Genomic DNA, 14,431 nt, shown 5'->3' on the forward strand with positions numbered 1-14,431 from the left:
ACTAGAGACAACATTTTTCCGAGGAGGCATTTCGTAACCTGAATTTTTACTAGAGACATTCGTAAGTTGAGGGACCACTGTATTCTTTTCCTTTTTGTTGAGAATTATCCAGAATGGTAATTATGGTCATTGCACCGGACTATTGCTCTATTAGTCATCCAAACTGCTCAAATTGCGAGAGGACTCTGTATCTCTTTGCACAATTAAAAAAATAATAATAAATTGTATCATCCTTACCAGATTACTAGCAACCATTTATTGCTCAGTGACTGTTGTCTGCAATGTCTTTATGTCTTAAAAGTATTCTCTGACAATTAACTGTCTGTTGTCGTATTAGAGCGGCTCCAAATACTGCAGACAAATTCCTTGTGTGTTTTTGACATACTGTACTTGGCAAAATAATGATGATTCTGATAACAAAGTCTGCCCGAATATAATGAGATGTCATGAAATAATGAAAAATACAAAGTAGTTTTCATACATTTTCAAGATCCACATAGCTGCAGAGATTGTATGGAGCGTGCTGGTCATCGCCTTTTTCTGTTGCTACAGCTGTTTTTTCTTCTTTCTGTTGACTGGTGTTCCTCCTCTCCCTCAGGTTCTGAAAAGATAAGAAAATATGATAAAGAAAGAAAAAAAAAACATAAAACTGTCCAAACGGACCAAAAAAACTAAACTGTCCAAAAACATCTTTTATGTTTCGCATCAAGCCATGACAGATTATGTTCAAGTATAATGTAGTCGATATTCTCATCTGTTCTCTTGTGATGCAAGTCAAATTTCAACCCAACTCTTTCAAGCGCCCCTGTGTTATAGTCTGTATATTATAGTACAGTCATTCCATATCATCATGCCACATGACATTTAGATTACACAACATTACAAACTAAAAAATCAGGATAATTGAGAATGAATGAGTATGAAAGGGTGAAATGCTGAAACAGCCACTGGTGAGGTGCTAACATACTTTAGTAGCAAGGAATAAAACTGCACGTTGCTTTTTTGTAGTCATTTATTGACACAGCAGTTAAAGTTCACTGTAAAACTAAACTAACATCGGAAATGAATTAAACCAATTGAATGCTCCAATACACGACAGCCTTCATTTCTTTTTTTAGATAGATAGATAGATAGATAGATAGATAGATAGATAGATAGATAGATAGATAGATAGATAGATAGATAGATAGATAGATAGATATAGATAGATAGATAGATAGATAGATAGATAGATAGATAGATAGATAGATAGATAGATAGAGATAGATAGATAGATAGAAATAGACACTTCCAGACCCACCAAGCCACTCCACCTTCCACTCCACCGTTTAGCATCCATGAAGGGGACGTGAGACAGATCTTCAAACAACAAAAGATCAACAAAACACCGGGTCTAGACCTTGTCTCCCCATCCTGCCACAAAGTCTGCGCAGACCAACTTGCTCCTGTCTCCGCAAAGATGTTCAACAGGTCTCCAGAACTGCGTGAAGCACCAGCCTGCTTCAAAGGGTTATACCATTATACCAGTCCCCAAAAAAGCAGCAGTCTCAGGTCTTAATGATGACAGGCCTGTTGTTTTGACATCTGTGGTCATGAAGTCCTTTGAACACCTTGTGCTAGACCACCTCAGGAGTGTCACAGGTCCCCAGCTGAACCCACTGCAGTTTGCCTATCAAGCAAAAAGGTCTGCAGATGATGCAGTCAGCATAGGTCTACACTTCATCCTTGAACATCTCGACAGTGAGGGTACCTATGAGAGGTGGATCTACAACTTCCTGACGGGCAGGACACAACAGGTGAGGCTGGGGACACCAGCTCATCCACACGCACCATCAGCACCAAAGCACCGCAAGGTTGTGTCCTCTCACCTCCACTCTTCTTTCTATACACTAACGACTGCACCTCGTCGCATCTGACTGTCAAACTCCTGAAGTTTTTGCAGATGACACCACATCGGCCTTATCAAAGACGGCGACGAGTCTGCATATCGACAGGAAGTGGCAAGACTGGAGCTTTGGTGTGGTCAACACAACCTGGCGTCGAAAAATCTAACTCCACACTCTACTTCAGGACGCAACGTTCACCACACCTACTCCTAATGCTGTCCAACAGTCTTGTGGCAACTGTCAAGACCTTCAAGTTCTTGGGAATTACAATAAAGGAACTGAGGTGGGAGACAAACAGCAACTCCATTCTCAAAAAAACCCAGCAAAGGATGTACTTCTTGCAGCTCTGAGGAACCACGGGCTGTCACAGGAGCTGCTGAGACAGTTCTACACAGCGGACATCCAATCAATACTGTGTACCTCCATCACAGTCTGGTTTGGGGCTGCCACAAAAAAGGACAAAATCCGATTGCAACGGACAATCAAAACGGCTGAACAGATTATTGGCACCACTCTACCCACTATTGAGGACTTATACACAACGCGAACTAGGTCCAGAGCAGGCATGATTCTTTCAGATCCTCCACATCCCGACCACCAGCTCTTCCAGCTCCTTCCGTCGGGAAAGCACTACAGATCAATGAAAGTCAAAAGTAGCAGGCATTCAAACAGTTTTTTCCGTCTGGCAGTTAAGTCATTGAATTCTTGATCAGCGAACCTACTGTTTTTCTGCCTTGTCTATATATATATATATATATATATATATATATATATATATATATATATATATATATGTGTGTGTGTGTGTGTGTATATATATATATATGTGTGTGTATATATATATAATATACTCTAATAAGTCTGGAAGACTTGGACACTGTCAGGAATTTTTTTTTTTTTTTTTTGCCCATTATTATCGAAATAGGCAGCACGGTAGCTCAACTGGTCAAGCATTGGCCTCACAGTTCTGAGGTCCTGGGTTCAATCCCAGCCCCGCCTGTGTGGAGTTTGCATGTTCTCCCCATGCCTGCGTTGGTTTCCTCCGGGCACTCCGGTTTCCTCCCACGTTCCAAAAAACATACAATATTAATTGGACACTCTAAATTGACCCTAGGTGTGATTGTGAGTGCAGCTGTTTGTCTCAATCTGCCCTGCGATTGACTGGCAACCAGTTCAGGGTGTGCCCGCCTCCTGCCCGTTGACAGCTGGAATAGGCTCTAGCACTCCCTGTGACCCTCATGAGGATAAACGGCAAAGAAAATGGATGGATATATACATATGCACGATTGACACTGTTAACACACTTATTTGTATAGATTTTACATCTTGCACGTCTTATAAGGAAAAAGTCCCTTGTGTCTTGTTCTTTGTTTTGTTTCTATGTTGTTCCTTGTTCTGTATGTCGTACCAGGGAAGCACCGACTGCAGGAGAAAAAATTATTTGTGTGTTTTTACACACTTGGCCATTAAATCTGATTAAGACTCTGATTACTCACAAAAAAATCGTTACTTCAAAGCTAACAAGTACAATGAAAAACACTATAAAGGAGCAAACGGAAATATGTATTTATCTCATGCACTTATATTTCTCAAAACACTGAATATTGGTAAACAAAGGTTATATATGCTCATGCAACAGGCACATAACATACGTACATCCATACAATCACATACAACAGGCAATATAACAAGACTCCCTGGGATGTATTCTTCATTCATAAATTCTTCAAAACTGTGAAAAACAAGTTACAATCATATCTGATTGCGACTTTTTCTACTCTCTCTGTGATTGCAAATGTGTCTCCACTCTCAATAAAACAAAACTCCTGTTGCATCAAGAAGAAGAAATGTATTTCCACATGTGAAGCAAATGATGCAGAAAAACCCATCAGATCCATATGATTTACATAAACGGCCTATTTTTAGTTAAAAATGACACGTTTTACCGAAAGCCGACTGATTTGCATGTATGCTAGTCTCAATTTAAACTTCACAAATGGTTTAATATTGTAGTTTCTGCTCACGTCGGTCATTTATTTCGGAAATATCTCCAAATAAAGTAAGTATACGATACAATACTGTGTGACTGATGTAACTAGACTTTACACTGATTTTATTGGCCTGTTCGGAATTGGGCGATAATTGGCATTTTTTTCTGATTGACAGTTCAGTTTTCATAGTAGTTCATAATTCTTAGATCTGATTAACTATGCTATTGATCATCTCCGGAAAAGACATATTTGCGTCTGTATCATGCATAGTATATCTGAATCCAAATGTCTGTATATTTTTATATAATGGAAGTAATATCTTTGTTTCTTCTTTGTATGTGTGTGTGTGTGTGTCTTTTGTTTTAGTACTTCAAAGAGCTTACAGCCAATAAATTTATTTAAAAAAAAAAACACGTGAGCACCATGACATGACGGCTGAGACAAGACGACACCTAATGCGTGGATCAGACTACAAGACAAATTTGCTCTTTCACAATTGCACTCTCAGACTACTGCAATAAACTCTTGTATTCTGATACCACCGCATTTCATTTTTAACAATTATAGTATTGGATTTTATCTGGTAAACTCAAACGTAACTGCATACACTTGTTACCGTGGGGATGACAACATAAGTGGGTGTATTATAAGATGTGCTGGTGGTCACCAGTGCTTAGGACAGGGGAGGACATTTGTGTAAGGCTTGCTTGAGGTATGTTCACGTACTTTTGATACGATACGCCTCAGAAGTAGGTAACAAAACGTTCCATAGCCTAGCAAGCTACTGCTAGCGCTTGTGGTTGTGTGTAAACATGCTGCCGTTCTGTTGAACACATGATCTAACCAGAGCAGCGAATTCCAAGCTTTTTGGGGCCAAGGCACATACATTAAATTGAAAAATCTTACAACAAACAAAAGTATCAAAAAAAGGAGAGCCTTTAATTGCTGTATGTACTTACTGTAATCTAATTGAAGACGATTAATTTGTTCAATTTTTCACTATGCCTCACTGGCAGAAATAGATGAACAAAAATACATTATTTATTGTAAATATATATGTATTGAGCAATTAAGTATCAAAGTATATAGTGTAAATGAATAGGTCATTTAAATAGACTTATTCCCCCATCTTGTGATTGCATTGGTGATTGTTTTTTTTTAAACTCGCTGATTGGTGATCGGCCCCAAAAATCCCAATCATGTTAGGAGAGAGTTAAGAGATCAAGTACAACTAACTTTAATTTTGTCCCTTTGGGTCAATTTTTTTTTTATCTAAACTTCAAATAAGTCACCAACAGACAAACAAGCACTGCTTATACTAATACTACACAAATAGAGGGCTGGGCAAACAGCAGTTCAAAAGATTATTCACCAAATACATCAAATCATTATCAGTGATCACACACCAATTTCACTTAATCTAAAAGTTGAATCAAATTTGTGACCCCCACCAACATGGTGCTTCAACACATCGCTATTGAAGGATACAGATTTGGATTCGTTTTGAGGAAGGAATGGGATGAGTTTCTGGAATTCAACGACTCTCCAACCTTGTCCCCAACTCTGTTGTGGGAAATGGGAAAAGCTGTTTTGAGTGGTAGAATAAAATCATATTCTTCCTATAAGAAAAAACAAGAACAAAAATTTGGAAATGACACTGAGGCAAAAATTTAACATCTCACAAAAGAGTATGCAAGTAATGCAACACATAGAGATGAACTTCAAAAGGAAAAACATCTAGTAGATAATATCTTGTATAAAAGAGCAGATTTTCTTTCAACAGTTAAGGTACACTAACTTCAAGCACAATCATAAATCCGGAAAATTCCTTGGGAATCAACAAGAAAAGTCAATAATTATAGCTATTCAAGACCCTCGTGAGAATCAACAGCTCAGAAAATGGATGGATGGATTTTTATTGTTCTTAAACTTCAGAGACAGTGGGATATGTATTTGTACATCTATATGATTTAATCATTTACATTTATGTTAAATATGTGTGCTTGTTTTCATGTGCATGAATGACTCAAGATTAGCCGTGACCTTGAAAAAACTCTCTTTGTGAGGACAAATGGCAAAAGTCACTCATGAGTACATTGACTGCGTAAGACATCGTTCCTTGTGAAAACAAATCACACTCATTGTACTAGTTCACAGTGAATTTCCACATGACTCACTGATGGCAGCACAGTTTACTGCATACTGTAGTAGTCCGTCTCTCCTTGGGAGAACATGAATGAATGTTCAATGAAAAAAAATCACTATTGGTTGATAGTACATTGTCTTCACTTAAGTCCCTCCCTCATCTGCAGGCTGCTCTCTGAAACTGGCTGCTCATTTGTTATTTGCCAGAATTTGACAGTGACAATTCGCTACAGTTGTTCTTTGGCATAACTGAGATCAATTGGAAAAAAACCTAAATAAAAACTCCCACTGTCATGAATCACCATCCATTTTTTATATAGTCCTTATACATAAAATTCTATACAATTCATATAATATGATATGCAGTATTCCCTTGTAGGCTTGATCAAACTCGAGTGTGGAGGAGAAAAAATATGGTAAAGACCTCTACATCAAAGTGTAGGAAAATAAAATGTAAGTAGATAAAAAGTAAACTCCAAATTGACTATGACCGCGACTTACAAATTCTTTGTAATTTTAACCTAGTCAGTGCTAGACAGAATTGTGAGGCCAACGCTATATAGCGTTGCCATCGTGGTGCCCACCATCTGACTTTTTCAAAGCTATTGTGAAGTCTAGGCTAGCTGATTTGCTGCAAATAAATCACTTTGCTCAGGCAAGTTTCCTAAAGCTCCAAAAGTAGCTGCCATTAACCCTCTTCTGAAAAATACAATGCTGGACACTTCCATATTAGTAAACTACAGTGCAGACACATCTGAGATTGCCCTTTCACGACCAAGATTATTGATTTTTTTTTTTATATATATACTGCTGAACAGGTTGGAAACGTGGGTGGCTGTCATGAACATGGACATGGCGTAGGACCCAAAGCAGGACTCCATGGCAATGACATGATTTCAAGGGTGGTTTTATTCCAGGCTGAGGTAACACACAGGTAGGCAGTCCAAAAAAGGCAAAGGCACAAAACCACGTGGCAAAAGGCAAGGTCCAGAAACATGAAAACAAGGTCAGATAACTACAGGGCAAAATCAAAGACTGAACTAGGCTTGGCTGTGGTGGAACATGAACGCTGACCGTGAAAACAAGGCAAATACGCAACAAAAAGCTCATATACTCATGCAGACTAATGTGGAGTAAGCTGTGCACAGGCCACTGCCCCAAACAAGTAGCAATAAATGGAAGAGTCCTGAAATGGTTTAGGTCCTACCTGGAGGAAAGGAGCTATTATGTAACCACTGGAAGTTTCCAATCTTATCAAATGGCAATGACCAATGGGGTTCCTCAGGGACCAGTTCTTGGACCCCTCTAGTAAATCTGTACAATCTATACATGCTATCCTCAGATTCTTCAGAGCTTTGATTTGAACTATCATAGCGACACAGATGACACACAGTTGTATCTATCTAGCAGTGTCTCCAGATAACTATATTTCAACTGAGGTGTTGTATCCCTATCTAAAACAGATAGTTTTTGCCAATAAAGAAAAGAGGATTAGGATTGGTAAATACCTGGAGTAACTCTCTTTAAAAAAAAAAAAAACAGACCATGTCCAAAGCTTTGGTGTACTGATAGAGTCCAACTTGACTTTCAACAAGAAAAAGAGAAATGAGAAAGAATAAAGACTTGACAACACTAACAGCAGTTTCCTACCTGAAAAGTCAAGTGATTTAAAAAAAAAAAAATCCTTGCCTGCCTTTGTTTAGGAATTAAATGTCATTTCTGATACTACTGCCTTGCCTCCCTGCTTCTCTGCACTTGGGTTCTCCATGTTTTGCCTTGCCTTTCTTGGCTTCAAAACCCCCTATGTGACTACATCAAGACATGAGGTAAAGCACTGTTGGAACATTAGTGCTATATAAGTATTTTGATAATTTTATAATTGATTTGTTTTTCAAAGCATTATTATTCATTTGTGCGATTGCAATGTTCAGAAAGTTAGTTACAGTATAAGTACAGTAGTTTACTGACAAAACACAATCCAGAGGAGAACATGCAATGGACAATATTAATTACTTTAACTTGGTGAGCTTGCCAAACTGCTTTGGATTGCCATTCCTAATGGGCAATTGGGCATTGCTAAATCAATATTTATATAGCACTACAGAACAACAAACTATCTCACAATGCATTTTACAAAGGAATTTTGATGCAAATGTGATCTTTCTTTCATCTTATCACGTTAGGGGTCGCCACAGCGTGTCATCTCAGATGAACGGTCATATTTGTTTGGCACAGTTTTTACATAATTTATGCATTTACATATTTTGTAGATTAAGATGTTAATCTCTTGTCAGACATTACTATTAATTCATAAGACAACATTTTTAAAAGGTCACTAATTTATATTGAGGAACCCACACATATGGGTGGCCTGTGTTGTCATATTATGAATAAATCAATTGATTAACAATTTGGGTGAATGTGAACTGAGAAAAAAAACTGCCGGTTGAACATGATTGAAAATGCGTTAATTCTGCCATTTAGTAACATATTTTAAACAGGTCAGTTAAGTGATGGGTTGAATTGATGAAAATCAAACAAATTAGAGAAGAATATGCAGAAAATCAACATCTGCCTCACAGTTCCAAGGACCCAAGTTCAAATTTAGCTTAGTCTGTGTAAGGTTTGCGTGTTCTCCCCGTGCCTGCGTAGGTTTTCTCCAGGTACAGTATTCCCCCATTATTTGTGGGAGTTACACTACTTACACCTTGTGAATAACAAAAATCCAAGAAAAATCCATGCAGTATTAATATACCCACATGTTCTACGTATCACATTTTTTCAACCATAAGATGCACCTAAAAGTCTTGCATTTTCTCCAAAATGGACAGCATACTGTCATGGGCATGGTCTGGCCACTGTCATGGGTGGTGCTTCCTGTGAGGGGCGTGGCCAGGCCACTGCTCTGGGCGGTACCACCTCAGACAGCTGTCAGGTGTGTCACATTTGAGACTCTAATTAACGAAGTATTTAAGTGGTAAATGTGTCATTGCCATTTGCAAGGTCATTGCACATGCTTAACTGCATTCTGGGACACTCTGCTACTGTGCGTAACTTATATCAATCCTTGGACACAGCGATTCTGTGCCCTTTAGTTTGACCACGTCTTCACATTTCTTAGTTTGCCTCATAGTCGTCGGACCTCGTTTCATTCTTTTGGACCTCGCCTCTTGTCTAACGATTGTGTGCCTCTGCCTTCTCGGACTGCTACACTTGGTATTGACCTGTTTTTGGAATAAAGCGACTCTGAACATTATGCTGTTGCCTGGAAGTCGTGCATTTGGGTCCGCCCTCATGCCGCTGGTTCATGACACATACCTTATGTGCACAATTGTTGTGTGACTTGGCCACTAAAGTTCGCTTGAACACACTCCTTACATTGTTAGCATGTATGCTAGCATATGTTTTAGTGTTTATGTAAGCTACCATATGATGGCACTCAGAAGGCAGAGAGGAATAACTGATTTTTACATCTGTTAGCAGAAGACCCTGACATGACTCAAGAAATAATTGACCAAAAATGCACTTCAAATCCTATTTCCGTGTTCCCAGCATGCTTTGTGGCACTAAGGAGGTCTGTAGTATGGCGCCTCATCTATTTAGAAGAGAAGTTAAGACCACTACAAATGTGAAAATATGGCATACAGCAATTTAAAAAAAAAAAAAAAAAACTTGGTGAACAAAATCCAGTAATATGGACCATGAATGGGCAAGGGAACCGTGTACTTCTGTTTCATCCCTTATCGCCATAGCACTCATTGTAGGATGATTGAAGACTCTACTATGCACTTAGGTAAGAATGTGAGTGTGAATGGTCGTCCTGCGATTGGGTGGCGACCAGTTCAGGGTGTAGCTCCCCTCTCGCCCAAAGATGGCTGGGATAAATACCAGCACGTCCACAAACCTGTTGAGGACGAGTGGTATGGAAAATGTACAGATGGATGGATGGATGCAATAAAACAGTAACCAACTTTATGATGCTGATCAACAACTTGATAGCATATTATCGAAAAGAACAAACAGCTTAGACAAATTTTGAGCACAATAATAAATTGTGAAAACTTATCAGAAACCAACTGCAACGTAACAAAGAAAAAAACTAATTTCAACCATAGAAGTTTCAAATGGAAAATTTACACCCAGGATATTAACTTCTTCTTTTCCTTTCGGCTTGTCCCGTTAGGGTTTGCCACAGTGTGTCATCTTTTTCCATCTTAGCCTATCTCCTGCATCTTCCTCTCGAACCCCAACTACCCTCATGTCTTCCCTCACCACATCCATAAACCTTCTCTTTGGTCTTCCTCTCGCTCTTTTGCCTGGCAGCTGCATCCTCAGCACCCTTCCACCAATATACTCACTCTCTCTCCTCTGAACATGTGCAAACCATCAAAGTCTGCTCTCTCGAATCTTGTCTCCAAAACATCCAACTTTGGCTGTCCCTCTAATGAGCTCATTTCAAATCCTATCCAACAGGCTCACTCCGAGCGAGAACCTCAACAACTTCATTTCTGCTACCTCCCTCCAGTTCTGCTTCCTGTTGTTTCCTCAGTGCCACTGTCTCTAATCCCTACATCATGGCTGGCCTCACCACTGTTTTGTAAATGTTGCACTTCATCCTAGCAGAGACTCTTCTGTCACATAACACACCAGACACCTTCCGCTAGCAGTTCCAACCTGCTTGGACCCGTTTCTTCATTTCCTTACCACACTCACCATTGCTCTGGATTGTTGACCCTAAATATTTGAAATCCTCCACCCTCGCTATCTCTTCTCCCTGTAGCCTCACTCTTCCCGTCCACCTCTCTCATTCACGCACGTATATGCTGTTTTACTTCGGCTAATCTTCATTCCTCTCCTTTCCAGTGCATGTCTCATCTTTCTAATTGTTCCTTTGCATGCTCCCTGCTTTCACTGCATATCACAATATCATCTGCGAACATTATGCTCCAAGAGGATTCCAGTCTAACCTCATCTGTCAGCCTATCCATAACCACTGCAAAAAGGAAGGGGCTCAGAGCTGATCCCTGATGCAGTCCCACCTCCACCTTAAATTCTTCTGTCACACCTCAGGCTCACCTCACCATTGTTCTGCTGCCATCATACATGTCCTGTACTATTTTAACATACTTCTCTGCCACACCAGACTTACGCATGCAGTACCACAGTTCCTCTCTTGGTACTCTGTCATAGGCTTTCTTTAGATCCACAAAGACACAATGTAGCTCCTTCTGACCTTCTCTGTACTTTTCTACTAGCATCCTCAAGGCAAATAATACATCTGTGGTACTCTTTCTAGGCATGACACCATACAGTTGCTGACAGATACTTACTTCTGTCCTGAGTCTAGCCTCAACTACTCTTTCCCATAACTTCATTGTGTGGCTCATCAACTTTATTCCTCTATAATTTCCACAGCTCTGAACATCGCCTTTGTTCTTAAAAACGGGAACGAGAACACATTTCCTCCATTCTTCAGGCATCTTTTCGCCCGCTAGTATTCTGTTGAATAAGTTGGTCAAAAACTCCACAGCCATCTCTCCAAATTGCTTCCATACCTCCACGGGTATGTCATCAGGACCAACTGCCTTTCCATTTTTCATCCTTAGTAGTGCCTTTCTGACTTCCCCCTTACAAATCATTGCCACTTCCTGGTCCTTCACACTTGCCTCTTCAACTCTTCCTTCTCTCTCATTTTCTTCATTCATCAACTTCTCAAAGTATTCTTTCCATCTATTTAGTACACTACTGGCACCAGTCAACACATTTCCATCTCTATCCTTAATCACCCTCACCTGCTGCACATCCTTCTCCCACTTCTTCTTCGCTAATCTCTTTCCTTGTATGACTCCCTGTATTTTGGGGTTCCACCACCAAGTCTCCTTCTCCCCTTTCCTGCCAGAAGACACACCAAGTAATCTCCTGCCTGTCTCTCTGATTACCTTGGCTGTCGTAGTCCAGTCTTCCGGGAGCTTCTGCTGTCCATCGAGACCCTGTCTCACCTCTTTCCGAAAGGCCGCACAACATTCTGCCTTTCTCAGCTTCCACCACATGGTTCTCTGCTCTATCTTTGTCTTCTTAATCTTCCTACCCACCACCAGAGTCTACACACCAACATCCTATCCTGTTGAGCGACACCCTCCCCGACCACTACTTTACAGTCAGTAATCTCCTTCAGATTACATCGCCTGCACAAAATATAATCCACCTGCGTGCTTCTACCTCCGCTCTTGTAGGTCACGATATGTTCCTCCCTCTTCTGGAAATAAGTGTTCACTACAGCCATCTCCATCCTTTTTGCAAAGTCCACCACCATCTGTCCCTCAAAGTTCCTTTCCTGAATGCCATACTTACCCATCACTTCTTCATCGCCCCTGTTTCCTTTACCAATATGTCCATTACAATCTGCACCAATCTCAACTCTCTCGCTGTCTGGGATGCTCAGAACTACTTCATCTAGTTCCTTCCAGAATTTCTCTTTCAACTCTAGGTCACATCCTACCTCATCCTACCGCTAGCCACATTATACATAACACCCTCAATTTCAAATTTTAGTCTCATCACTCGATCTGATACTCTTTCCACCTCCAAGACATTCTTAGCCAGCTCTTCCTTTAAAATAACCCCTACTCCATTTCTCTTCCCATCTACTCCGTGGAAGAATAATTTAAACCCTGCTCCTAAACTTCTAGCCTTACTACCTTTCCACCTGCTCTCTTGGATGCACAGTATATCAACCTTTCTCCTAATCAACCTACTGTAGAGTCATCTTACAATAAGACAAATATAAATAACATTGAAACCCATCCATCCATTTTCTACCGTCTTTCTGGGTCGGGTCGCGGGGAAAGTAGCTTCATCAGGGACACCCAGACTTCCCTTTTCCCAGCCACTTCTTCTAGCTCTTCCGTTCCCAAGCCAGCCGAGAGACATAGTCTCTCCAGTGTGTCCTGGGTCGACCTTGGGGTCTTTTTCCAGTGGGATATGCCCAGAACACCTCACCTGGGAGGCGCGCAGGAGGCATCCGAATCAAATGCCCCAGTCACCTCATCTGGCTACACTCAATGCGTTGGAGTAGCGGCTCGACACTGAGCCCCTCCCGGATGGCCGAGCTTCTCACCCTATCTCTAAGGGAGAGCCTGGACACCCTGCGGAGGGAACTCATTTCGGGATCTTGTTCTATTGGTCACGACCCACCGCTCATGCCCATAGGTGAGGGTAGGAACGTGGATCTACTGGTAAATTTTGAGAGTTGCCTTTCAACTTAGCTTTACCACAACTGACCGATACAAAGTCCACATCACTGCAGACACTGCACGGATCCGTCTGTCGATCTCCCGCTCCATTCTTCCCTCACTCGTGAACAAGATACTTGAACTCCTCCACATGGGGAAGGATCTCATACCCGACCTGGAAAGGGCACGCCACCCTTTTCCAACTGAGGACCATAGTCTCGGATTTGGAGGTGCTGATTCTCATCCCAGCCGCTTTAAACTTGTCTGCGAATTTCTCTTGTGAGAGCTGGAGATCACGGCTTGATGAAGCCAACAGAACCACACCTTCTGCAAAAAGCAGAGATGCAATGCTGAGGCCACCAAACCGGACACTTTACGCCTTGGCTGCGCCTAGAATGTCTGTCCATAAAAGTTATGAACAAAATTGGTGACAAAGAGCAGCCTTGGCGGAGTCCAACTCTCACCAGAAATGAGTCCGACTTATTGCCAGCAATGCGGACCAAACTGTGACAGCGGTCGTACAGGGACCGAACAGCTCATATCAGGGGGTTCGTACCTCTTACTCCCAAAGAACCCCCTACAGGACTCCCCAAGGGACACAGTTGAAGGCCTTCTCCAAGTCCATAAAACACATGTAGACTGGTTGGGCGAACTCCCATGCACCCTCGAGGATCCTGCAGAGGGTGTAAAGCTGGTCCACTGTTCCACAGCCAGGACGAAAACCACATTGGTCTCCTGAATCCGAGACTCGACTTCCCGATGGGCCCTCCTCTCCAGTACCCCTGAGTAGACTTTACCAGGAAGGCTGAGGAGTGTGATCCCTCGATAGTTAGAACACACCCTCCGGTCACCCTTCTTGAAAAGGGTGACTACCACCCTGGTCTACCAATCCAGAGGCACTGTCCCCGATGTCCATGGCATGTTGCAGAGACATGTCAACCAGGAGAGCCCCACAACATCCAGAGCCTTTATGAACTCCGGGTGAATCTCATCCACCCCCGGGGCCCTTCCACCAAGGAGCTTTTTAACTACCTTGTGACCTCAACCCCAGAGAGAGAAGAGCCCGCCTCAGAGCACCCAGACTCATCTTACTCGTGGGAAGACATGTTGGTGGAATTGAGGAGGTCTTCATAGTATTCTCCCCACCGACTCACAACATCCCTATTGAGGTCAGCAG

At 41.5% G+C, this 14,431-nt stretch overlaps 1 protein-coding gene across 1 annotated transcript in view; it reads right to left on the minus strand.

Moving 5' to 3' along the window:
• Positions 1-14,431, minus strand: part of fa2h (fatty acid 2-hydroxylase) — a 62,880-nt gene that overhangs the window by 22,774 nt on the left and 25,675 nt on the right. Inside the window, exon 2 of the mRNA XM_061823608.1 lies at positions 482-601. Within this exon, the coding sequence (XP_061679592.1) occupies positions 482-601 (120 nt within the window). The remainder of the gene's footprint in view (positions 1-481; positions 602-14,431) is intronic.

Source organism: Syngnathoides biaculeatus, chromosome 6 (genome assembly GCF_019802595.1).
Source record: "Syngnathoides biaculeatus isolate LvHL_M chromosome 6, ASM1980259v1, whole genome shotgun sequence".
Taxonomy (NCBI): Eukaryota; Metazoa; Chordata; class Actinopteri; order Syngnathiformes; family Syngnathidae; genus Syngnathoides; species Syngnathoides biaculeatus.